The 25802-nt window shown below is 39.0% G+C and overlaps 1 protein-coding gene across 7 annotated transcripts in view; it reads right to left on the reverse strand.

Moving 5' to 3' along the window:
• cyth1b (cytohesin 1b) overlaps positions 1-25802 on the reverse strand; it is a 234285-nt gene that overhangs the window by 55900 nt on the left and 152583 nt on the right. For 6 of the 7 annotated variants that reach the window (XM_060844851.1, XM_060844853.1, XM_060844857.1 and 3 more), the window contains exons 2-3: positions 23239-23321; positions 234-298 (exon numbers count right to left, since the gene is read on the reverse strand). In XM_060844851.1, coding sequence (XP_060700834.1) covers positions 234-298; positions 23239-23321 — 148 coding nt within the window. Of the gene's footprint in view, positions 1-233; positions 299-23238; positions 23322-23722; positions 23741-25802 lie in introns of those variants that run through there. The other variant, XM_060844858.1, reaches the window with a different exon arrangement.

Raw genomic sequence — 25802 nt, forward strand, 5'->3', positions numbered from 1 at the left:
TAGTAGGTGTAGTTCTAAAGAAATTGCAGGTCCATATAACATGATTCTTACATCTGAAATTATAAATGTAACTAATTGGGTGTTGTAAACTGTATCTCCCAAATCCAGTACACCACCATCCCTAGTCCCCAAGTCTAGTCAATACATTAGTGAACAATGTTACATGGAGATGGTACCTTCATACTGCACGGAGAGTAATATTCATGAGACAAAAAACAAAAATGAGTCCTTACCGCTCTTCAGTGGAACCCAGGTTTTCAATCTCATTCGTAACCTCTGCTATCTCATCTTTCAACCTCTGAAAAAGATCAATGAGTTACATCATCACAACATATGAAATGAAATTATACTCTAACAAGTCTTCCATAAACAAAATATGGCAACTGATGCAAAAATTTTTCTGTTCGTTATCTGTATCAAATTCATAAATGCATTTAGAATTTGGTTACAAACAAATCTTCCCGGATGTGTGATAGCTAGTGACTACTGTACAGAAGCTATAACAATATTTAAGAGTTTAATCACATCACTTCAGTGCTGTTACTTATGACTTAAATTTCAATATAATCCAAGGCATTACCCAGTTTTTGCTTTGGACCAATATTTGGTAATACAAAAGGCATCATCTAAAAATCATCCACGAATATTTATCCTAAGGTAAGTAATCCAGTTATCCCTCACATGTACAACAGTAGTACACTTCTATTAAGATAAGGTCACAAGATGTAGGAGGAGGAGTTAGCTATTCAGTCCATCTCACCATTCAATCAGATCATTGCTAATCTGAAAACTCTCAAGTCCACTTCCCTGCCTTTTCCCCATAACCCTCAACTGAATAAAAATCTGTCCATCTCAGCCTTGAATATAAGACCATAAGATGTACGGGCAGAAGGAGACTATTCACTTTCTAAGGACTGGAAAGTCATGTGGCAACACATTGCAATACAAAGCAAGAGTTGTCTGCTTGAATCCCATGATCTTACTGGGCAGGAGAAAGTATGTCCTGAATCAAAAGGTAAGCAAGGTCTGTTTGGGAATTTGGAGAAAGTGAGGACTGCAGATGCTGGAGATCAGAGCTGAAAAATGTGTTGCTGGAAAAGCGCAGCAGGTCAGGCAGCATCCAAGGAGCAGGAGAATCGACGTTTCGGGCATAAGCCCTGAAAAAGGGCTAATGCTCGAAACGTCGATTCTCCTGCTCCTTGGATGCTGCCTGACCTGCTGCGCTTTTCCAGCAACACATTTTTCAGCGCTTTTGGGAATTTACTGGGTTATTGAATTCCAGAAAATATTCTGTGTAAAACCTAAGATCATTTCATGCATTGTATGGTTGTAAAGCACTTCATAACCAACAAAAGTCACTTTCAACTTCAGTTGCGCTAAAACTTGGTGTAGGAAGGTCAGATACTTATCAATTTTCCTATCATCTGACCTCAACAGAAAGGAAAGTTGAACAGAGTACATCCAATATTATGTCTAGACAATTTAGTAGTTGAAAGCCACACACAGATTGCATACGGTTGATTAAACGTGTAAATTGATGAATTTATTTTTCTCTTTTGCAGAATTTGTCATGGTTTGCACTTTCGTTTCATCTAACAATTTCTTGTCTGACCTTAGTTGCAATTGGAAAAGTGACTTTTAATGACAGTATTTTAAATTAGCCTCTTCTAATTTTATTTAATTGGAGCAGCAAGGTGGCACAGTGGTTAGCACTGCTGCCTCACAGCACCAGGGACCCGGGTTCAATTCCCGCCTTGAGCAACTGTCTGTGTGGAGTTTGCACATTCTCCCCGTGTCTGCATGGGTTTCCTCCGGGTGCTCTGGTTTCCTCCCACAGTTCAAAGGTGTGCAGGTTAGTTGAATTGGCCATGCTAAATTGCCTGTAGTGTTAAGTGCAGGGGAATGGGTCTGGGTGGGTTGCTCTTCGGAGGGTCGGTGTGGACTTGTTGGGCCGAAGGGCCTGTTTCCACACTGTAAGTAATCTAAATCTAAATTAGCAATCTAAATCTTAATTTGTAATCTAAATTTTAATTGCAAGATATTATAGATCATAAAGTATAGAAGCAGAATATGACCATTTAGCGCAATGAGTCTAATCTGCCATTCAATCATGGCTGACATGCTTCTCAGTTCAATATTCCTGCCTTCTCCCCATAAGATTTGATCCCCTTACCAATCAAAAACATATCTATCTCTATCTTAAAGACACTCAAAGACTTTGCCTTCAGAGCCTTCTGCAAGCACTGAGTTCCACAGGTTCACCACTCTCTAACTGAATGAATTCCTCCTCATCTCAGTTCTAAAGGGTCACCCATTCACTTTGAGACTGTGCCCTAGGGTCCCAGTTTCTCCTACTACTGGAATTTTCTTCTCCATGTCACCCTATTCAGGCTTCTCAGTATTCTGTAAGCTTCAATTAGATCCCTCCCTCATCCTTCAAAACTCCAAATATAGGCCCAGAGTCCTCAACAGCTCCTGATATGACAAATCATTCATTCCCAGGATCATTCCTGTAAACCTCCTCTGGATCCTATCCAATGTCTTCCTCAGATACAGGACCCAAAACTGCTCTCAATATTCTAAATGCATTCTGACCAGACACTTACACAGCTTCAGTGGTATGCTGTTGTGTTCCAGTCCTCTTGAAATGAATGCCAACATCGTAGTTGCCTTCCTAATTATCCAATGAACCTGCATGTTAACCTTAACCTAACCTCATCTAATCTTAAGAGAATCATGAACTAAGGCTCCTCAGCCCCTTTGTGCTTCATAGTTCCACAACCTTTCACTATTTAGGAAATAGTCTATGCCTCTGTTCTTCCTACTCTGTTGGAACTGTAAATACAAAACTTAAACAAATGTACACAAACACAAATGAAAATACAAAGTCACTCAGACACTGAAGTACGTTTTCATGGGTGTGTACAAACGTACTGGCTTTTCATGATTTCTGAGGCAATGTGGTACTCTGACAATTCTCTCAAAGCTATAAACAATCTTGACAATTTATTTGAAATTCACTTTCTTGGCATATTTCTGTAATCTCATTGAATTCACAATGAAATCCAGCTTTAAACATGCATTCCTCCTTTAAAAAGAACATCCTTGATTCTGATGCTAAAAACAAATTGTGATTTTTTTTCTCTACCCGAGTTTTGCCAAGAGTTAACTGCACTTTCAAAAATGTTACTCCAGGTCCCTGTGGTTTGACATTGTTTCAATTTAGCATTTTTCTTCATTTTTGGTGACTTAGTAACACAGGACAGGAGGTGTTAGTGTTGGATAAGGGTGGACAAAGTCAAAAATAACACGACACCGAGTTATAGTCCACCAGGCTTATTTGAAACCACAAGCTTTCAGCTCTAGCTTCTTCCTCAGGCAACTAGTGAGAGAGAATATATCGGACACAGAATTTGCAGATAAAAGATCAAAGGGTCATACAACTAATGCAAATGTATTGAACAAACCTTGATGGCTATTAAGTCTTTAATCTGTGAGAATGGATGTGCAGGTTTGGATTGATTAGCGTGTAAATCCCAGAACTTCTTTCAAGTCACTGCCTCAAGGTAACTTCAGGTTTTATCAGAATAAAGATGACGCCTCAGGTTAGTCAATGCATTTTAGGTATGAGGCCATGTTTCAAGTCTGTTTGCATCGCAACCTAGAGTCAGACTGGTTTCATTTCCAATGTAGGTATTTATAAAATGCCACATTGACTGACAGTCTACAGGATTGTGCGCTTTTTGAACAAAATAGAATGTATCTTTATTTACAATTTCACCCCATACATTTATACGTGTGTGTACACATATGAGGGGGAGAGAGAGCATGTGTGAAGGAGTGAGACTGTGTGTGTGTGTGTGTGTGTGTGTGTGTGTGTGTGTGTGTGTGAGAGAGAGAGAGAGAGAACTCATGCGTGTGACTATGTGCGGTTAAGGATATTCAGCCTCGGATCCTTGGTTAAACATTCTCCAAGGTTGACTTCGGGACACGCAACAACACAGTCACCAAATAGAGACCGATAGCCAGGTTCAGTACCCATGATGACAGCCTCAACCAGGATCTTGGGTCTATGCCTCACTACAGTTGATTCCACCACATTTTACACACACACACACACACACACACACACACACACACACACACACACACACACACACACACACACACACACACACACACACTATCACAAACACACACACAGACCCTCCCTCATAAACAATCTCACTCTTTCACAGGCATATACCCCCACACACTTGCGCGCGCGCGCACACACACACACATACCCACCCACTCACACATATACACACTCTCTTCCTCACATACACACATATAAATCTATGGGGTGAATTTGCATTTACAGATTTGTACTTGCAGATACTTTCTATTTTGTTCAAAAAGCACACAATCCTGTAGACTGTCAGTCAATGTGACATTTTATAAATACCTACATTGGAAATAAAACCAATCTGACTCCAGATTGTGATACAAACAGACTTGAAACATGGCCTCAAAATGCATTGACTGACCTGAGGTGTCACCTTTATTCTGATAAAACCTGAAGTTACCTTGAAAGAAATTATGGGATTTACACATTTATCAATCGAAACCTGCACCTCCATTCTAACCAATTAAAGACATAATAGCCATCTAGGTTTGTTCAATACATTTGCATTAGTTGTATGACCCTTTGATCTTTTACTTATAAGAGTTTAGTTTAGAGTGGTACTGAGAAAGCACAGCAATTCTGGCAGCATCCGAGGAGCAATAAGTTTTACTTATGACTTCTGTGTCCAATGTATCCTTTCTCACGAGCTGCCTGAGGAAAGATTAGGGGCTGCGAAAGCTTCCAGTTTCAAATAAACTTGTTGAACCATAATCCAGTGTCGTATGATCTTTGACTAATAACAGAGAAACATTCTCTTCAGTTTCAACTCCGTTGTATGTCTATTCAGTTAGATTTGATACTTCCACACTCATTTTAAGAATTATTCGGCTTTGCTCAGAATTGTTATTTTCTTCTGGTTTTATGGTGTTGTCCACTTCTTGTACAAGTTCCTTTTTCAGAGACTTTCCTGTTTACTCAGTGTGGTCTGTTTTGCAGACTCTTCTCAAATATCCCACTCTTCCGAAGTTGTGCCATTCTGCACCCAACGTTGTCAATCGCCCAGCTTGAATGGTTTATGCACACCTCATTTCAGGTACTTCAACATGGTGCTTTTCTTAGTTTAAAAATTTGTTTATGGGCTATGGTTAGACCAGCATTTGATATTCATCTCTAATTATATGGCAAAGGATGTGGTTTGCTGCCCTCAAAATAACTGAAGTCTTAGGTGTAGGTACAGCCAGAGTCCTCTTGGTGTGAGATTTCCAGGATTTTGTACGAGCAACAGCGATGGAGCAACAATATAGATCCAAGTCAAGATGGCTTCTGGTTTAAAGGGAAACTTATTTCCATGCATCGAATGTCCTTGTCCCTCTAGGTGGAAGAGATCACAAGTTTGGAAGCTTGTGGCATGGGAATCTTGGCAAGTTATTGGGGTGCATCTGCTTACCAATATGTGTTGGTGGTAAAGAGATTGAATGATGGGGGTGCTTTGCTCTGAATAGTGTCAAGCTTCTGGAGTGTTGTTTAGAGTGGTACTGAGAAAGCACAGCAATTCTGGCAGCATCCGAGGAGCAATAAGTTTTACTTATAACTTCTGTGTCCAACGTATCCTTTCTCACGAGCTGCCTGAGGAAAGATTAGGGAATGGACCAGAAAAGTGGAAAATATTCCATCAAACTTCTGACCTTTGTCTTCTAGATGTTGGATATGAAAGACAGTGGATAGTAAGAAGCAAATTACATACCACAACATTCCTAACTTTTGAACTGCTCTTAATGTCACAGTTTAATCTGACAGTTCCAATTCACTTACTGGTCAATAGAAACCCCTCAGGGTGTTGATAGTAGGGTTTTCGGTGATTATATTGCCATTGAATGTCAGGGGATGATGATTTGATTGTCTCTTGTTTAAGACGGGCATTGCCAAACACTTACGTAGCATAAGTGTTCTCGCCATATATCAGCCCAAGCCTGGATGTTCTCCAGTGTTTGCTGCATTTATACATGAAATGCTTCAATATCTGAGGTGTCACAAGTGATATTGAGAATTGTGCAAAATCCAGCGAACATTCCCATTTCTGACCCCATGATGGAAGGATGGTCATTGTTGAAGCAGAAGATGGTTGTGCCTAGACAGCCTCCTGAGGAGCCCCTGCACTCAGATGATTCACCTCCAACAAAAACAACCATTTTTTTTGTGCTATGTATGATTCCAACAAATTCCACCCAATTCTCTCTTTCTTGGAACAAAGTATCTACCTGACTTTCCCCTTCCTGATGTGGCACAGTGTCTGTGGCTCAGCCTTCAGATCAATGGAGTGGAGCCAAAGTTCTTCATGCCACAGACAACAGACATGTTTGTCCTGGATCACACCAATATCTATAAATCCCACATCCTGTAATCACAACACATCATTTGCACTACCATCCTTATTTTGTCTAATTAAGTAATTAATGTATTATTAAATTACTGAATTGAATACTACTTTTCGCTACCAGTTACTGCACTAATTTAAGCCTTTGTGGTCCAATAAGCCCTGCCAATTAGAATATATAATTGAGTCACCAGCAATTTATTTCCATTCTGCTAATGCCTACAATTAAAAGATAGCTACTGAAGGTTTATTTTTGGAAAATGTTTTCTAAATTTCAACACTTCACACACAATCCTTGACAATAGTTATTTGCCAACCAAACAACTTACTTGCTTCCTGTGATGGTACATTTTAAATTCTTTTCTCAAACTCTGCAAGATGCAAACTGGAAGCTGCTCCAGTTTCTCCGCAAGTCCACCTCTCTCTGAGGTCAGTGGTTGGCCCCAAAGTATGCCCGAAACGTCGAATTTCCTATTCCTTGGATGCTGCCTAACCTGCTGTGCTTTAACCAGCAACACATTTTCAACCCAAAGTATAACACTCTATGTATCTGAGTGAAGGTTCGAAAACTTCTTCCAACTCCTGAAGTTAAGTGGTTTCTAAATGACTTTACAACCAAAGTAGTAGTGTACTTTCAAAACATGGGATGGTAGGGAATAGCAGTAGCCAATTTGTTTCTCAAACAGCAATGAATTAGTGACCAGACAGCATACCTAAGTGACATCAGCAGAGGGAATAACTGCTATCATACTAGTAAAACTTAAGTCTTTTCTTTGAATAATGGCATGGGATCTTTCACACTTATTTGAGGGATTGATGTGATCATTTCATCTGAAAGACTGGACTTCCAATGGTGTAGTATTACACTAAAGCAGCATTTTCGCAACCACTTTGTGAACCCCTGCCAAAGGTAGCTGTGAGGCGTATTGGTCAGGTATGTAGAATGTAGTACAATCACATGGCCTTCCAACTCAGAGGCACAAATGCTATCACTAAGACAAGACTGGTACCCAATAATGCAAAAGATGCCACAACCAATGAAATAAACAACCTATTTTCACATTCAATACATTATCCAATAGTAGATGCTGTGTTTAGCCACAGGCTAATCACTGGATTTCCATGCTCATTTGTTCTTATTAAAATGCAACTCTGGTAACATGAAAAAATGTCTTAATCAGTTAATTCAAAACAGAGGGGATGTTCCAAGAGAATTCCAATTGGTTGGTGTCAACACAGTATATCCACTTTACAATTTCACTGAGCAAATGCATTTTTCGACAAAAATAGTATTAGCAAAAGTGTACCATGTTGCTTAATTTGATGGAATTGTAATAGGACTCCTCAGGGCTCCAAGTGAATGCATATTTACCTTCAGATCTAAGTTGTTATGGGAAAATGTCTTTTAAATTAAAAGCACACACCATTTTACTTCATTTAGTATGCTTCAAGTTGCACAAGAAAATTTCATTGCCATAGCAACACTGTATATTACACCATGTGATGCACTATAGCTAAAACATGGAATAGTATCATTTCAAACATAATATTTTGTGATAAAGGGTAGAAACTGCATGGCACTGAAGTCTCTAGGCAAATTGCAGTAAGACATATACTTGCAAATATCATTCAAATTCCATCATAGCTATTGCAGTCCATTAGCATTTTGACACCATTCTCTCTCTCATTAGGTACCACACCCTAACCATGACGTCCACAGACTTCCACTGCATCATATCAGTCCATACTCATGTTTACCTAGGTACTACAGTGGTTGTGCTTGGAGTCTTCAGTATAGTTGACGATGAAATTCTTCCACTGTTACTGCCTGTCATCAAACAGACTAGACGGATTTACTGACTGATTATCAACCTGTCTGGCACATTATGAAGGCATCTTTCATGGTTATCAAGTGTGTCTTAAACCCAGAGATTTTGGTCCAGAGGTACGGATGGTACTTGTAGCATCTTTGGTGCTCTTCAGAATTCATATTAAAGAGGGGAACATGAATGAATAATACAACTTTGTGCTTTTGCTGGAAAAGTTGAATGCCATCAAACTTGTAGTTTTCAACACAAAAATGCTTATTTTTTTTTAATTACTATACTTCAAGGCTATTTGAATAAAACTGATAATGGTAGACCAGACAGTATGTTTAACTTCCCAGATTTCAGCTAATTCTTTCGGAATTACAAAACGGACTTTTTAATATTTTTCTACACACTTAAGGAAGTTGAAAAATAGGGACTTCAATATTCACACGAGAAAATGACATTTCGACTGCAGAAATTTAGTAGGGTAAACTTTATAAAACTAATTTTATCTATTAGTGATAATATAGTGTTTATCTAGCACTCACTGTATTGTTTACATGTAACACCACTATGATTATTTATCAACTTAATCAATGAAAGTTTTAAATTTATAACAGAACTCCGTGAATTGGAGTAGCATAAGTAATATTTCTTGGACCAGCTGCTGTTCCATACTTGACATACAGGCCAGAAAATTCCAAGATTGCTCAATGCTAACAGAGCTAGCTGATGTAAATGACACTTTAAAACTAGAATAGCTTTGAAGAAATTTGTTGCCTACAAATAATTGGAAAGTTTTCTAAAATCTGTGGACTTCTAGGAATTCCAGCTTTAGCAAACTGCTCTGAATGATGGCATCAATTTCCACAAATCTACTACTTCATTCTACTCACAAATAACAAGGGTGCAAGTCAATGCAAATATATACATATTGCATCTTGAACAAACAAACATAAATGGATATGAATTTTAGCAAGGCGTTCGATAAGGTACCCCATGGCAGGCTAATGCAAAAACTGCGGAGGTATGGCATTGAGGGTGCATTAGAGGTTTGGATTAGGAATTGGCTGGCTGGAAGGAGACAGAGGGTAGTAGTTGATGGTATAGGTTCATCTTGGAGTGCAGTTACTAGCGGTGTTCCACAAGGATCTGTTTTGGGACCATTGCTGTTTGTAATTTTTATAAATGACCTAGAGGAGGGGCTTGAAGGCTGGGTGAGCAAGTTTGCGGATGACACGAAAGTCGGTGGAGTTGTGGACAGCGAAGAAGGATGTGGCAGGTTACAGCGGGATATAGATAAGTTGCAGAGCTGGGCAGAAAGGTGGCAAATGGAGTTCAATGTAGCTAAGTGTGAAGTCATTCACTTTGGTAGGAGTAACAAGAAGATGGATTACTGGGCTAATGGTAGGCTACTTGGTAGTGTGGATGAGCAGAGGGATCTTGGTGTCCATGTACACAGATCTCTGAAAGTTGCCACCCAGGTAAATAGTGCTGTGAAGAAGGCATATGGTGTACTGGGCTTTATTGGTAGAGGAATTGAGTTCCGGAGTCCTGAGGTCCTGTTGCAGTTGTATAAGACTCTGGTGCGGCCTCATCTGGAGTATTGTGTGCAGTTTTGGTCGCCATACTATAGGAAGGATGTGGAGGCATTGGAACGAGTGCAGAGGAGGTTTACCAGGATGTTGCCTGGCATGGTAGGAAGATCGTATGAGGAAAGGCTGAGGCACTTGGGGCTGTTCTCATTGGAGAAAAGAAGGTTTAGGGGAGATTTTTAGAGGTGTTGCAAGATGATTAGGGGTTTAGATAGGGTTGACAGTGAGAACCTTTTTCCGCTAATGGAGTCAGCTGTTACTAGGGGACACAGCTTTAAATTAAGGGGTGGTAGGTATAGGACAGATGTTAGGGGAAGATTCTTTACTCAGTGGGTTGAGAGTTCATGGAATGCCCTGCCAGTAGCAGTGGTGGACTCTCCCTCTTTATGGTCATTTAAGCGGGCATTGGATAAGCATATGGAGGTTATTGGGCTAGTGTAGGTTAGGTAGGCTTCGGTCGGCGCAACATCGAGGGCCGAAGGGCCTGTACTGCGCTGTATTTTTCTATGTTCTATGTTCTAAAAATAGTTTAGGCAAATAAAACTGTCGCCCAGAAGCTGCCTCAAATCATTTCCCATCTGATAGCTCAAACCTAACAGTTCAGTAACAAAAAAGGAGGCAATGTCCCAGAGCTTGCTCCAGTTTCTCCAAGCAGGGTAACATTGTAAAGAGGTGGCCAGTGCTAAACTAGTGCAGCAATCACATCCAAAGTGTATTTCCACAGAATGGTCATCAAATCAGAGATATTTGAAATAAATGACTGGGCTACTTTGCACGTAGTTGAATCTGATTCAGGAGAAACATAAACAAGCCAGCATGGAGACTTCCACAGCTCAAAGTATCCTTCAGTACTGCTGAATAACAATTTCCCCATCTAGGCCCAACACTAAACAGCCTGGCAGGGAAGTGAGGGATTAGAATTGCCAATACTAACTTCATATACACCTGGAGGTTTCCTTGCTCTGGACTTTTCATTCAAATGTTTCTTCATTATCAAAGACACATTTTACCTCCAATTCAAATTTTTAAAAAAATATAACTCATAAGCATTAGGTTAGCTTTGAATTCTAAATTTTTACCAACTGTCATGATGGATTTGAACTCATGTCCCTAGAACATTAGGGTTTCTGGATTACTAGTCCAATAACATTATCACTGTCAGCACTTGGCAAACATATGCATACAGTTATATATACACGTATACAATTAGTATTACATACATGTAATACATATATTATAATTTTCTGATATTTCTAAAGAAAGTAAATTCCATTTTTACAATGCAAACTTTAAAGGAGATATAAAATATCAAAAACAAACTGGTTGTGTAACTTGATGGGTTTGTTATTTGAGCTGTCAAATAGTACATGTATTTTTAATTGATTTTTAAAATTTGCTACACAATCACTTGCCACATTGACCATAATTTTCCCAGTTATGAACTTTCTGCACTGTATTACATTCATTAACAAGGCAGCAAAAACAATGGGCACTTTAAACAACCATAAAGAGACATGCAACAGGGTTTGCTTTGCTCACTCTTTTGCTCGACTTCGCCTTCTACAATAATCAACCTGTAAGCAGGAATACAAATCTTAGATTTGAGCAAAACTGTATTCCTTCCCCAATGTGTTACAATGTAAGGCTCATCACACCACAAAATAGCATATAATTTAAATTAGTCACTGCTCTCATCAGGTTTCAACTGCATTGCTTTTTACTCTGATGGAAATAGAGCAAGCTCTTTCTGGGTTCTGCTCAACAACCTTTCTTGACCCAATTTTGTCTGCTTCAATTTTCTGCCCTAGAAACTGCCATACTTTGTCTACACCTTCCTCAGGCTTCACAAAACTAGTTTTAAAAAAACTGCACAGAGTTCAGCCTGAGGCAAAGATTTCAGTCATTCTGACTGCTCTAATTGCCCTGATTGCTGGCTTATCGTAAGAAGGCTCAACAGGATCCATCTGCCACATTCTATACAGCAACCTCATAGGCAGTAGTTACATTCTTAAGTTATCAGGTGCTGCAATTGAAGTATTATGTTTTGACACTTGCTTAAAATTGAAAAATAGCCAAATTATAATGAATCAAAATTGGATAACCCAAAATTCCAGTCATGTCCAAGTTACTTATACTGGCAGAATAGAAATTCCATTAGAAGGATGTCTGTGATAAATTGAAGTTCCAGACTGGTAACTCCACATTTGCTGAATTTGTGCAAGCCAACGACATGACAAATCCAACTAGTCAGAATGGAATTAGGTCACATCCAACACAGAAGTAAACCATTATTTGACATTGAGATTTCTCTGTGAATCCCTGAAGCTATGCATACACATGTGAAAGAGTTAAATGTGCTGCCAATTGATGACAAAGTGAGGTAGAAGCTGCAAATGAGAGGAGAGAGATTTAAAAAGACATGAGGGCGGTTCGCATGTGCGAAGAACTTCATGAGGAAGTAGTGGATGTAGGCACAGTTACTTTTAAAAGACACTTAGGTAAGTACATGAATAGGAAAGGTTTAGAAGGATATGGGCCAGGAGCAGGAAGTGGGACTAGGTTAGTTTGGGATTATATTCGGTACGGACAGGTTGGACCGAAGGATCTGTTTCTGTTTTGTATGGCTCAATGGAAAACTGCAATACAAACCAAAAAGCATCATAATTCCACCATCATGTTTTTCAACTGTCTGAAGCACAAAACAAAAATATTACAACCATTAGATGTTTGCTTCAGCAAAGAAAACGACTGCCTATCCCAATGCTGAAGAAGTTCTAACAGTAAAACAAAGAACTGTGGATGTTAGAGGCCTGAAATACAAACACAAACTGCTAGCAAAGCTCTGTGAGAGGAAAGCAGAGTTAACATTTTGAGTCCAGTGACTCTTAAGCAAAACATTCCCATCCCCAGTCCAATCCTTCAGGAAAGAGAGTCACTCTGAAAAACGGACTGAGCCACAATGAATTCACCTGCAGTGACGGGTAGCTGGATCAACTCAAGGGAATACACAGCATAGTCTTCTGGACAAGACTGATTACCATCTTTTACAAGTTCAATCTGATTTGACATGCAGCGTCAGATTGTGTGAAATCAGATTCAATGGCATTTTTTTGAAGTGAATAAGGAGATCAAGTTATATTGAAATGGGGAAAGAGTGAAAATGACTAACTGGACTCGACTGGCACATTTAATGGCCCAACTGGTTGTCATCTGTGCTGTACTACTCAATGTTTAAATTGTTGAAAAATGGGTATGGGTCAAATGGGAAGGCAGTGGTACAGTGACACTGTACTAATAATTCAGACGTGCAGGCTAACGTTCGGAGGACTTGGGTTCAAATCCCACCATGGCTGATGGTAAAATTTGAATCCAATTAAAACACAGCCAGTGGAAAACTATGTAACCACTGTCACTAATGTCCTTTAGTGAAGGAAATCTGCCATCCTTACTTGACCTCATATACCTGTGACACCAGACCTACAAAACTGTGGGTTCAGTCTTAACTGTTCTCTGGACAATAATTACTGGCTGAGCCAGCGTCACCCACATCTCACGAATGAATAAAAAAACATTCAATTTAAAATGATTTCTTCAAAAGTCATGATTTGTCTGACCAACTTCACGTAGCTGTGCCATTGCTAATGCTGAATTTAAAATGCTATTTCTTATTGGTGAATTATAGTCAACTGATTTGATTTTCTGTGACAGCCTTCATAATGCATGATAAATTCTTGCATGGTTGGGAAGATTTTCACAGTGCCTTGTTTTAGAGAAGTTGTCAGTTCATTCTTTATAAAGAGGTTGTGAGTTTAACCAAACATGGTGCAAAGAAGAAATCTTCCCTGATGGTTAGCAAACAAAAAATGGGACTGAGCAAGATTTGTACTAATTGTTACTCATTAATGATGGTTTTAGAGATTGGCTAATAGAATACACTGTTTAGAAAGATCTTAAACCTATTAAAAACAGATGCATTCGAAGCTTTATTGAATTTTCCTTTGCTAATTTAGTACAATGCACACAGAATTTTCATTAAGATCAAAAAGCTAAAGCTCAGTGTATTACTATACAAATTTGTCAATGTCTTTAAAATGAACAATATAATGCATTAATGAGCAAACATTCATACCAATAATTTGCAGGCAATCAATATATGGTAACATAAAATCCAAAATTTTGGATAATTGAAAATTTCCCAGAAGAAATATTTTGTTTTCACTTCACCTGAGAGTTGATACAGAAAAGTAGATCCCGAAAGTATCTACCATTTAGAAGAAAATTTAGATTCTAATTCCAGATCAGCAGAAGAACAAAAACAAAGCTCTTATGAAAGTAGATTTTATAATTGGCAGCAGTGAATAATCCCTCAGGATTTAGGGTGGATCATTGATCAACTATCATACAATGCTTTATTAGTACTGGTCCCTATGAAATCTTAAAACTGGCTGGATTATTCATGATGATCAGACCAAAAATTCCTGTTGTCTGTTTTACTGTGCTTTCCTACATTCAATACGTTAGTTGAATATTTTTATGGTTATTATTTTGTTGCCTACTGATTCCTAATAATTTCACAAAAAAGTCAGATCCACAAAACATTGCCAGCTAATTTTCCTGTTCACAAAAATAGTTACATCATGGCTTACTGAACTGAAGGAATGTTTCTAAAGATTCCCACACTAGGGAATGCAAAGAGAACAATAGGAGATGACATGCTAAGATCAACACAGTATAAGCAACAAAGAATATCCTCACAGCTTTTGCTCAAACTATAGCTTTAGCAGGCACCAGATGAAGTTGATAGGTCTGGTCATTGTGAACTAACAACATAGAATCCACCATGTAGACATTTTTCATCATTGCTATTACACTGCTAATAATTAAACATGAACTGCAATTCTGCAAACTGCATTCATGTGCGATCTGTTCACTCAGATGTACAGTAACACAAATTAATTTCATTATATTGCAATTTAAACAATTTATTGACACTAACTTATGAGAATGGTATCCTTGAAGATAATTCTAATTACAATTATAGGTTCCTGAAAGAGGAATCTGTTACTTTCAATTAGTTTATATCAAGACTATACAGAGAACCCCAAGATATAACAGCTTTTGCATACATTCCAGAAAATGAGATTTTCATGTTTCCATGTTATATTCCACGCTAAGTAAACTATACATTGGAGGTAAAATGCTTTACAAAATATCAACAACTTGATTGTACATTTTACAAATCTATGTACAAACACAAGACACAGTTTAAAGGACTAAATATAACTTGAGCATTTGATTAAGTTCTGGAACAAGTATTCCATGTAAAGAAATGTACGATTCTCTTGCACCAGAGAAGCTACCAAAGGAAAGAAAGAATGAAGTGAAGTGTACTTGGTAAAATGCAAACATCAAACTATAACAGAAATGGCCTTAATTTTTGTATCTACTTATACATGCTCAACATTTTTGATTTGAAGCAATCGTACAATATGTCTCTACCCAGGGTAGAAATTAGAGTTTTAGCAATAACACAGAAAGAATTGTGTGGATTTGATTTATTGAGTAAGGCCAATCAGGTCAACAGTTGTCCAACACTTTCTGGAATGTCTACAAGACCACCAACTGGAATTTTTAACTTCAATTTTCACATCACATTGACTTCAACCTCTTGTTCAGTGCCAATGACTTCGGACTGTCACTGACCACAATGACTTTATCTACTCTAATCCTTCTAACCAGGAATTCCTGAACTAGAATGAGAGATCCAGGTAGAAGATTGGTGAGGAGGAAGGGTGAGCATTCTCAGAGTGCTGTAGTGTGCTTTTCTTAACTATTTCTAAACTTTTATCTTTGCTATTTGTAAAATTTAGGACATTTCATTCTTGTTTTGAGCTTGTGAGAGTGGGGAGGGGACGTACTAGCAGGTGAGGCATGGTGTTTAGGTTATGAGGGGTGAGCACATTTTCAAGAAACTGCTAAGGTGGATTGGGGCAGCATGGTGTCTCGGTGGTTAGCACTGCTGCCTCACAGCACCTGGGTCCCAGGTTCAATTCTACTCTTGGTCAACTGTCCGTGTGGAGTTTTGAAATTCTTCCATGTCTGCGTGGGTTTCCTCCGGGCTCCAGTTTCCGACTACAGTCCAAAGATGTGCAGGTTGGGTGTATTGGCTATGCTAAATTATCCATAGAATCCAGGGATGTGAAGGCTAGACGGATTAGTCATGGGAAATGCAGGATTATAGTGATGGGGAAGGGATGGTGGGTTGGGTCTGGGTGGATTGATCTTCAGAGGGTCATTGTGGACTTGATGGACTGAATATAGCCTGTTCTCACTCTTCTCACACTGTCAGGATTCTATGATTGGTATCTTTGAAAGGGAGAGTGATGGCTTGAGGATTGCAAGGGGCTAGGTGAGAATTGTTCAGAGCCAGGGAGAGGGGTGAACATTCTTGAGTTGAGTGAAAGGAAGTGGCTGATCATTCATATTGATACTGGGGTGGGGCAAGTGCTGCAGTTTATTTCTTTGTCCATACCTGTCCAACAGGTGGAAGATCAGCTATAAGGCGGCCTAGCAAAATGTCCTACCTGGCCCAGAAGCATGTTTTCAAATAAAGGTCAGTCGATGTGGAGGATACTTCAAGGACAATTTATTAGCAACAAACATGGAAGAGAAGTAACTTCTGACTGGAGGCAAGGCAAATCATGTTAATGTTCCCACACTAAGCTATCCAAGTGAAAGTAACCTGGATACTGGGGAGGACAGAGATGTTGCTGGGGTTGGATGTATTGTGTTGCTGTAAAGGTCACAATGCTTGCTGGGTCAAAGTGGTTAGTGGGTCTGGAGGGTCAAGGCAGCAAGTGGAATTAGGGTTGAATCAACAAGTGGGGCTGAGGCAACAAACAGGGTTGGGAAAATGAGACAACTTCACAAACAGAGGACAATCCCCTGTAACACACTGTGCTCAAAAGAGCAGAGTAGGCCTCCCGAGTCTTGGGATTGTGTGAGAGAGAGAATGTGGGAGGCAGAAAGAGACAGTATGGAAGGCAGAGAGTGAGTGTGTGGGAGGAAAAGAGTGCCAGTATGCATACGAGATTGAGAGAGAAAATTAGTATATGGAGGCAGAGAGAGAGAGAGAGACAGAGCGCGCGCGAGGAAGAATGTTTTATGGGAGTAGAGAAAGAGAGCAAGAAAATGTGAGGGAACAGAGAGAGAGTGTGTATGGAAAAGGGAGGCAGAGACAGCGAAGATGTTTGTGGAAGGCAGGGAGAGCAAGAATAGAAGACAAGAACAAGACAGAGTGTGTAGGGAATGGAGGGAGTGAGTGTGTGAGCGAAGGATAGACTGTGCGTAAGTATCTGAGTGTGCATGTGTCTTAGTGTGTGAGTGTGTGACTGAGTGACTGGAATGAGTCAAATACAAAAACAAAGTGGTGGACTAAAAGAGCGGAAGGAGAATAAAAGGGGTAGAAAGGAAAACTAAGGAAAAACAAGTGTTCCAAGTTGAATAGCCTTAAGAAACAACTTATCACCTGTTGAAGTGAGAATCCACAGTGCCATTGTTTACTTTCTGATCCTCCAAAGTTGATTGCTATGTTGAGAACAAAACTCTACATTAACAGGTCCTTTCAACATGATTTATCAGCCCAAAATGACTGTGGTCATATTAATCCCATAAATACAGCAATTTCAGGATATGGGCTTTCAGTGACATGGAACTTTTCCCAGAGGCTAACAACAAAATAGAATAAATCAGTTTAATTGGTGGCAAACTGGAACTCATAGCATATCTTTCTTACAGCACAAATTGTTGGGAGGGTTTACTATTAATAGCAGGCACTTTGAATTTGAGATTACTTTGCCAGCATTTGCTGTTGGTAATTTTAACACAAAAGGGTGAGAGTGGAAAAAGTCGGTTCTGCTTCTTAACTATTTTCCACCATCAGAATAAACAAAACTTTTAAAAATAATATAACACTTGTCATCTCAAATTACTCACTATAGGTTTCATATCAGGCTATTGAAATGATTTCCATGAAAATAAATTTCAGCTTGATTCAAAACATTTAGGTTTAAAATTGAATGAGAGCATAGGTGAATGTGAAAGCATTACTGACCAAATACTGGTCAACCTAAGTAGAGTATAGTGCTGTTACTTATTCTGGCAGTTTAATGTTGCTTTATGCACTACTTCCCAATTTTGTCATTCTTTGGCATGAAAGATGGAAGCTGTCGATTGAATGGATTCTCATAGACTTTCAGTAATTAGCTTTTCAAAAGTACTTAGTTTGGGCGGATCAGTTATGAAATCAGCACTATTTCATTAAGTGCTCTGAATAGTATAGCTGTGGCCTGAGTCAACCAATGCATGTCATTCTCTTCAAAATGTAATCATGGTTCTTTGTTTAATTTATTTCAAAGGGAAATGCTACAATAAAGAGTTTCTTACATTTACAAGAAATACTTTAAACTGCTGCTTTAATTTTCTAGATATGTCATATTGATTCAACATAACCAACCTTAGCTATCATGTATACAGAGACAAACATAATCTGTGGCTTCTACAATTTGAAGAAAAACAATTGAAATAGGTGAATTAGATTATATTATATAATAATTCAACAGACAGAACAAGATAAAAGAAACATTGTCATTTAAGGTTTGATTGCCTTTGGGTATGAAATCAGAAATTGAATATGAATATGCTACTGCTCCTGTTGGCCATTTTATTTCCCTATGGAAAATATGAGTGCCTCTGAATAATATTTCTACACATACATCCCCCAGGCAGAAGTTTAATGATCCTCTAACCTAATTTTAACTTGAGCAAAAGTTCACCATGAGAATGCAGTCACTGCTTATTTTAACTGAAGAAATTTGCTCAACTATCTACACTATTAGAAACAGCATGAGTACATATTTATTGTAAAATGCAGTATTGGAGACTACATGTTGTATCAGCTTTTCATACAATACACCCATTCTAGTCAGATCTGCAAATTATTATCCTATAATCAAAAAGGAAAGAAAAGCAATTGTAATGACAAAATAATTACAATAACTGCTGCAATCTTGCTGTACAGCACTCAAGCTTAGAAAAATTCCATTATTTTAAACATTAAAAGTGATGAAAATTCAGAGGGTTTCCCTTGATGTGCCTAGTATACCCACTCACCCATTGTAGAGAAAAGAAGAAAAATACACCTTTTGTAACCTTCAAAAATCCTAATAAATTCCGAGGCAACTCATAGACTTTTAATATGCATTATTTGTAGTTAAATTATTTCAACCAAGTGCATACAACCATGAGTTAAATAACTAGGCAATCTGTTTGAAGGATGATTATTGAGCAATAAATGTTGGCACAGCTTGCTTATCTTCTTTGTGTTGTGGCCTCGTATTTTTTAAATCCGTAACTTCTAACTTGAAAGCAACACCTCCAAAAATGCAGCAATCTTTTGATAAGATACTGAAATGTCAGCCCAGACTAGGTGCTCAATTGTCTGGAGAGGATTTAAAGTCTCTGGCTTGAAATATAGAAAGAAAAAGTGAACATTAAATGGAAATTGTGGAGAGACAAACGTGCTTTTAATATATTTTTTGATTAACATCTGCCTGTACTATTTGTGTCAAATATAATGTTGAATAGAATTGGAGATGTGTATGTCTATTGAACAGAATTTTCAAGCACATTCTAGAAAGGAGAAGTTACAACCAAACCTTACTAAGCAATGCACAATATACCATTAATATTTTACATCCTTGTAGAACTGGTTAAGTAATTAAAAATTATCTAAAGCAGTCGAACTAATGATTCCTTCACTTAAGATGATTGCTGTTGGCAGCAGTCCTGATTTTGATGGTAACATTAGAAGTTAAGAGAATTAGTACTTCTGTTTGCGTGGGTGCCTAGATTCCTTTTCTAGATATTCATAAAACAGTTAGCACTTTCTCCAGATGCAAGTTGAGTATTCAACTAGAATACACAAACTAGACAATTTTCCAAATACTGGTCTGCACACTCCTTCTCTGCTTACTAGGTAGGTTTAGTGGTCACATATCAAGTCACAATTTGCACATTCCAAACAACATCAGGTTCCCTGGACAAATTCGAATGCATCCAATTGCTGTGGAGGCAGCGTGAGGTATCAGCTGCTTTTGACATTGGATTGCTGACCACATGTACATTGAAGCACACAGGTCCAAGAGCGAAGGGCAATTGAAGGTCAGGCAATTGCTGGTATTACAACTAAGTGAAGGAGCACCATGACCCCGAATGAAGTACAAACAGATTGAGGATCGAGGGGCAAGGGAGCCCGACAATGACAACAATTAAGGATTGGAATAATAATTGAGTACTGGTGGCATTGAACAATGGGAGTTGGGACAAATACTATTGCTCTTCCTCCCCACAAAGTATGCAAATCCATAATTCTTTGGACCCTAACAGGCAGCTCTTTTGGTACGTAAAATTGGTTTTCCAGAGTACAGTTGTCTATGGCTACTATCGGAAAAAATACTTTTTTTTTATCCAAAGCACCTAACCCTTGTTTCAGGAGTAGGAACTGCAGGCCATATTTGGCAGTGCACTTCTGGCTAGATTTAAGTGTTTGCTTCTTGCCCACTCATACCAGAGGATTAAATTCCTATCAATCACTTGAAAACAGAGCATTGGGCAGTCAGCGTCTTAGACCCACACCTCTTTAATACACTTTTGCAATGAAAATGGGATTGGTAGCAATTAGACCTCCAGTAAGTAACAGTAATGTTGTGTCTTGAGGGGATAAACTGTGATTGATTATTCACAGTCTATTTTGCATAAGACTTCACCAGATCTTTCATAACTCTTTTCGTTTATTGGTCAGAGTATTGAGTACAGGAGTTGGGAGGTCATTTTGCAGCTGTACAGGACATCAGTTAGGCCACTGTTGGAATACTGTGTGAAATTCTGGTCTCCTTCCTATCGGATAGACGTTGGGAAACTTGAAAGGGTTCAGAAAAGATTTACAAGGATGTTGCCAGGGTTGGAGGACTTGAGCGATAGGGAGAGGCTGAACACATTGGGGCTGTTTTCCCTGGACCGTTGGAGGCTGAGGGGTGACCTTATAGAGGTTTACAAAATTATGAGGGGCATGGTTAGGGTAAATAGGCAAAGTCTTTTCCCTGGGGTCGGGGAGTCCAGAACTAGAGGGCATAGGTTTAGAGTGAGAGGGGGAAATATATAAGAGAGACCTAAGGGGCAACTTTTTCACACAGAGAGTGGTATGTGTATAGAATGAGCTGCCAGAGGAAGTGGTGGAGGCTGGTCCAATTGCAACATTTAAGAGGCATTTAGATGGGTATATGAATAGGAAGGGTTTGGAGGGATATGGGGCGGGTGCTGGCAGGTGAGATTGGGTTGGGATATCTGGTTGGCATAGACGTGTTGGACCGAAGGGTCTGTTTCCATTCCGTACATCTCTATGACTCTATAACTCATAACAATATGAGAATAGAAATGTTATTTAAAATCTAAATGTAGCAATACACAGATAATGACAGTTAGTTCACTGTTTGGAAATTGAAAAATGCAGGAAAAGTTCCACTAAAATATTTTAAATGGGTACCTGAAAAGTTATAAAGCATGAGCCCCAGATCTTCTGATTGAAAGACAACTGTTGCAGTTAATTACCCTGACAGTGGCGCTGCATGATCTCTTGCCTCTCAGTGGTCCCAATTAACCAATTATTTGGGAATTTCCAGAAAATATGAATTTCCATCAGGTCATTACCCTGCATCTGGAACCTTCCTAAAAAAAACTAATTCTAAATTGGAGACTTTGGAGGGTGTCAACAGACTTGTCAGAATATTTTCTCTGAAAAACTCTCAATCACACAGCATGTAAACAGACCCTCTGTCCAACTCATCCACATCAATCAAGTTTCCCAAACTGAACTAGTCCCATTTGCCTGAATTTGGCTCATATCCCTCTAAGCGTTTCCTATTCATGTATCTATCTGAATGTCTTTTAAATGTCATAAAGTGTACCACTTGCTCTGGCATTTTATTCCGCATACGAAGCACCCTCTCTGTGAAAACGTTGCCCCGCAGGTCCCTTTCAAATCTTTCTCCTCTCACTTTAGAAATATGTCCTGCTAGGGAAAAGACCTTTGCTATCTATGCCCCTCATGATTTTGTAAACCTCTATAAGGTCATCCCTCAGTCTCTTATAATACTGTGAAAGAAGACCCAGCCTATCCAGCCTTTCCTTAAAACTCAAACTCTCTTCAGTCCGGTACATCCATGTAAATCTTTTCTGCACCTTTCCAATTTGATAACATCCTTCCTACAGCAGGGTGACTGGTGATTACAACCTGCAGCAATCTCTGGAATAACTGTAAAATTGAGCATGCACCCCTTGCAAACCTCACCCAAACTAGACACCTCCTTTGAGATATTCCCTGCCCAACCTGCTTAGCTATCACCCCAACTAACCCCTTACTGACCTATCTGCCCTCATCAATTATCTTCACTCTGCAGCTTCTCAAAATGCTTTTGGGACCTTTAAACCCCAGAATAAAGAAGTAATTGCCATTAAAAGGGGCATAGTCTGGCCTCCAAAGCTGCTGTGCTGGAAGATTCTCAGGTCACTCCACATTTCCTGATGGCCCTTTGTGGACCATTGGGGAGGATAAGTGGAAAGGAAGGCAGGGCAATCCAATGGTGAACAGGAAAAAAGGAACAGAAATTCATCCCTTCAAGACTACTTCGCCATTTACTACAATTATGGCTGATCAAACATTTCAATGCCTTTGATTCAAACTATCGCCATAACCCGTTACTACCTCACAGAAGATTTGGCCTATCATAATAAATGAAGGCATGCCTCAATTTTCTGCAAATTATCCCACTAAAATTCACATCTGCTTCTTATCAGTTAACCACTTTTTTAATTTCTAACAATTTCTAATTTCAGGACAGTCTAATTATTTCATATGGAGCATTGCTGTGACACTGTGACTCAAATACAGTTACTTACTAGTTTTCTAACCTAACAATAGAATATGTTTATGTCAAACATATCTGTGAATGCATGCTGAACCAGCAAGAATCACGGAAGCACATAATCCTCAAACATGATTAATAGTAAATTGGTTTGTACAAGTCACAGGAAAGCCACTTACTTGGGAAAAAAAATTCAAACTTTTATATGTTATGTTTCACAGTCATATATGTTGCTTAAAAAAATACTGAGACTTCAAGAAATCAATCACATCTGTTTCGTAACTGGTAACAAAATTAAAACTGTAAAAACAGCAATCAAACATTGGAATCTTGTGTGTTTGCCTACCATCTGAGACAACCAGCTGCTTACCTGAATGTCAGCCAGGAGTTCCTGCTTGCGTTTGCGGATACTTTCTAGCTCTATCTCTTCCTCTGGAGTCAGGTCTGCGGGCACTGTAAATAAAGACATGAGCACAGTTAGCTAGCGAGATCAAGACTGTAAGCACAATTGTTGGTCGGACGCTCAGCTGTCTGACCTTCAAAGTCTCCTGACCTATGTTTAAACAAGTCAAGAGCTCCATCGTATGCTCCATGCCTTTCATTTCTCTTTGCCCAAACTGATTTTTAATGATTAAAAACTGCCTGAAGCAAATGCCTTGGAATAAAGGAAGAGACTTCCTCTCATTTAGATAATGCATGCATGCTCATATGTGCTGAACTCTATCCTAATATATAACATGCCCAACTCAAATGCTTAAGCCACTGTCAAGTAAGCAGGTTATGAAGATTTCAATTCAATTCAAGTAAATATACAACTTGACACTGTATAAATATTATTTCACATATAGCACCACCTGTCAAACACTACAAATTAAGCAACAGGGTATATAAGATTATAATACAGCAAAATTTAAGCTGTATTATTGCAACACTGATAAACAAAATGCTAAACACATGGTGCTGTGTATAGATCTGAAAAGGTTAATACTGGATTAAGTGAAATAAGCACCACCCATTGTGATGACATCATTAGGGCTTGATTCGAGTTTTCAAGGAGACAAATCTGGGGTTAGTGGGCTCCTAACAGTCTCTGACGTAACTTTAGTCATAGTCATACAACCTATAAATAATGGCAGTGTTGAGATAAGGATGTGGGCATCACTGGCTAGATCAGCATGTTTTTGACTCTAATTGTCCTTGAGAAGGTGGTAGTGAGTTGCTTTCTTGAGCTGCTGCTGTCCGTGTGGCATACTCTCAGCACTGTTACTCAACAAGACGCTCCTGGTTATGCCAGAAACACTGATATCTTAATCTACACTAGACAACTTTAGATTTGAAGGAACCAAGGAACAATACATGGTCCGGTATCCTGGACTTATTGATTAATTAATTCAAGATCAATAATGGCAGAAAAAGGTTTGTCAATTGACATGAAAATATATAAAATTAAGATTCTGTGGAGTTTCTGCTTCAGGTAGCATATAAAAATATATAACAACATCATTGGAATGGCTGGCAGTGGTGGAGTACAACATATCAAATGTCATAATAATATAAAGTTCAACAGCTCACAATAGATTGAACATTTCACTGGAGACTGCAAATTCTAGGGATTTTTTTCAGTTCAGGTGAAAGACCATTGCAACTAATGAATGGCATTTCGAGAGAAATAAATTGCCTGAGCTTTCACAAAGGCTTTCATTCATGCAACAGAACATTCAAATGTTTCAAGAAAACATTTCTTACATCTGTGTCAAATTCACAATGAATGTTTCAGGGAATTCTGTATGAATGAAAGGTTACTGATAGCTTTTGGGAAAGTATTTTGGGAAATTAGATTTTTTAATGCCATCAGCAAGTGATGGTGATGCTCTACATGAAGACTCAGGTGAGATACTCAATCTGTTGATTCCTCAATTGATCTCCTCCCCGCATTCTAAATATGCTTTCCTATTCAGTCATTTTGAGTATTTTCTTGTCAACGTGTTCAGAGATGTTATCACATGCCTCGGGAGAAGGTGAGACGCGAACGTGGCCTCTTGGCTCAGAGGTAGGAACACTACACATTGTGCCACTAAAGTCCTCAGTGATTTCAGAGAGTTCTGAGAGACTACAAACACCTGAATCGACCTTCCAATTCTGGAAAAGTAACCCACTGTTGGGGATAGACTTAGCTCAGCAGAATATTGCTAGCTCAGCTCTCATCGCTGCACCCTAGCATTACAATGGCCTGCCTTCCTGTCCATTCTCAAATATGTGCCAAGAGGACATATCTCAACCTCAACCTAAATTCATTCTCCATCAGCAAGTTGAGAACCACCAAGTAGTCTGCTCCTACTTTCAGCAGGTCATTCAGAGAATGAAAGCATCTCTATTACACTAGAATATGCTTCATTCAGAAGAATGTTGATCTGTAACAAAAAACTGGGATTTATAGATCACCATTCAAATCCTTAGAAGGTTCAAAGTATTTCACAGCTAACAAAACCTTTTTTTTAATTCTTGCAGCGTTGGAGAGAGGGTCACTGAATATACTTAAAGAAGTATTCATAGAATCATAAAAGCTCTACAATGGTGGAAGCAGGCCATTAGGCCCATTTAATCCAGACCAACACTCTGAATAGCATCTCACCCAGAACCAGCCCCCTACCCTATCCCTGTAACCCTGAATCACCCATGGCTAACCCACCCAGCCTGCACATCCCTGGAAAGTATGGGCAATTTAGCATGGCCAATCCACCTAACTTGCATATCTTTGGACTGTGGGAGGAAACCCAGAAACATTGGGAAATGTGCAATGCCACACAGACAGTAACCCGAGGGTGCAATTAAACCGGGTCCCTGGTGCTGTTAAACAACAGTTCTCACCACTGAGGCACTATGCTGCCCTAGGCTGACAGTAATAACTCAGACAAATTATAGAGTTGATGCTGC

Source organism: Hemiscyllium ocellatum, chromosome 25 (assembly GCF_020745735.1).
Source record: "Hemiscyllium ocellatum isolate sHemOce1 chromosome 25, sHemOce1.pat.X.cur, whole genome shotgun sequence".
NCBI classification, from domain to species: Eukaryota; Metazoa; Chordata; class Chondrichthyes; order Orectolobiformes; family Hemiscylliidae; genus Hemiscyllium; species Hemiscyllium ocellatum.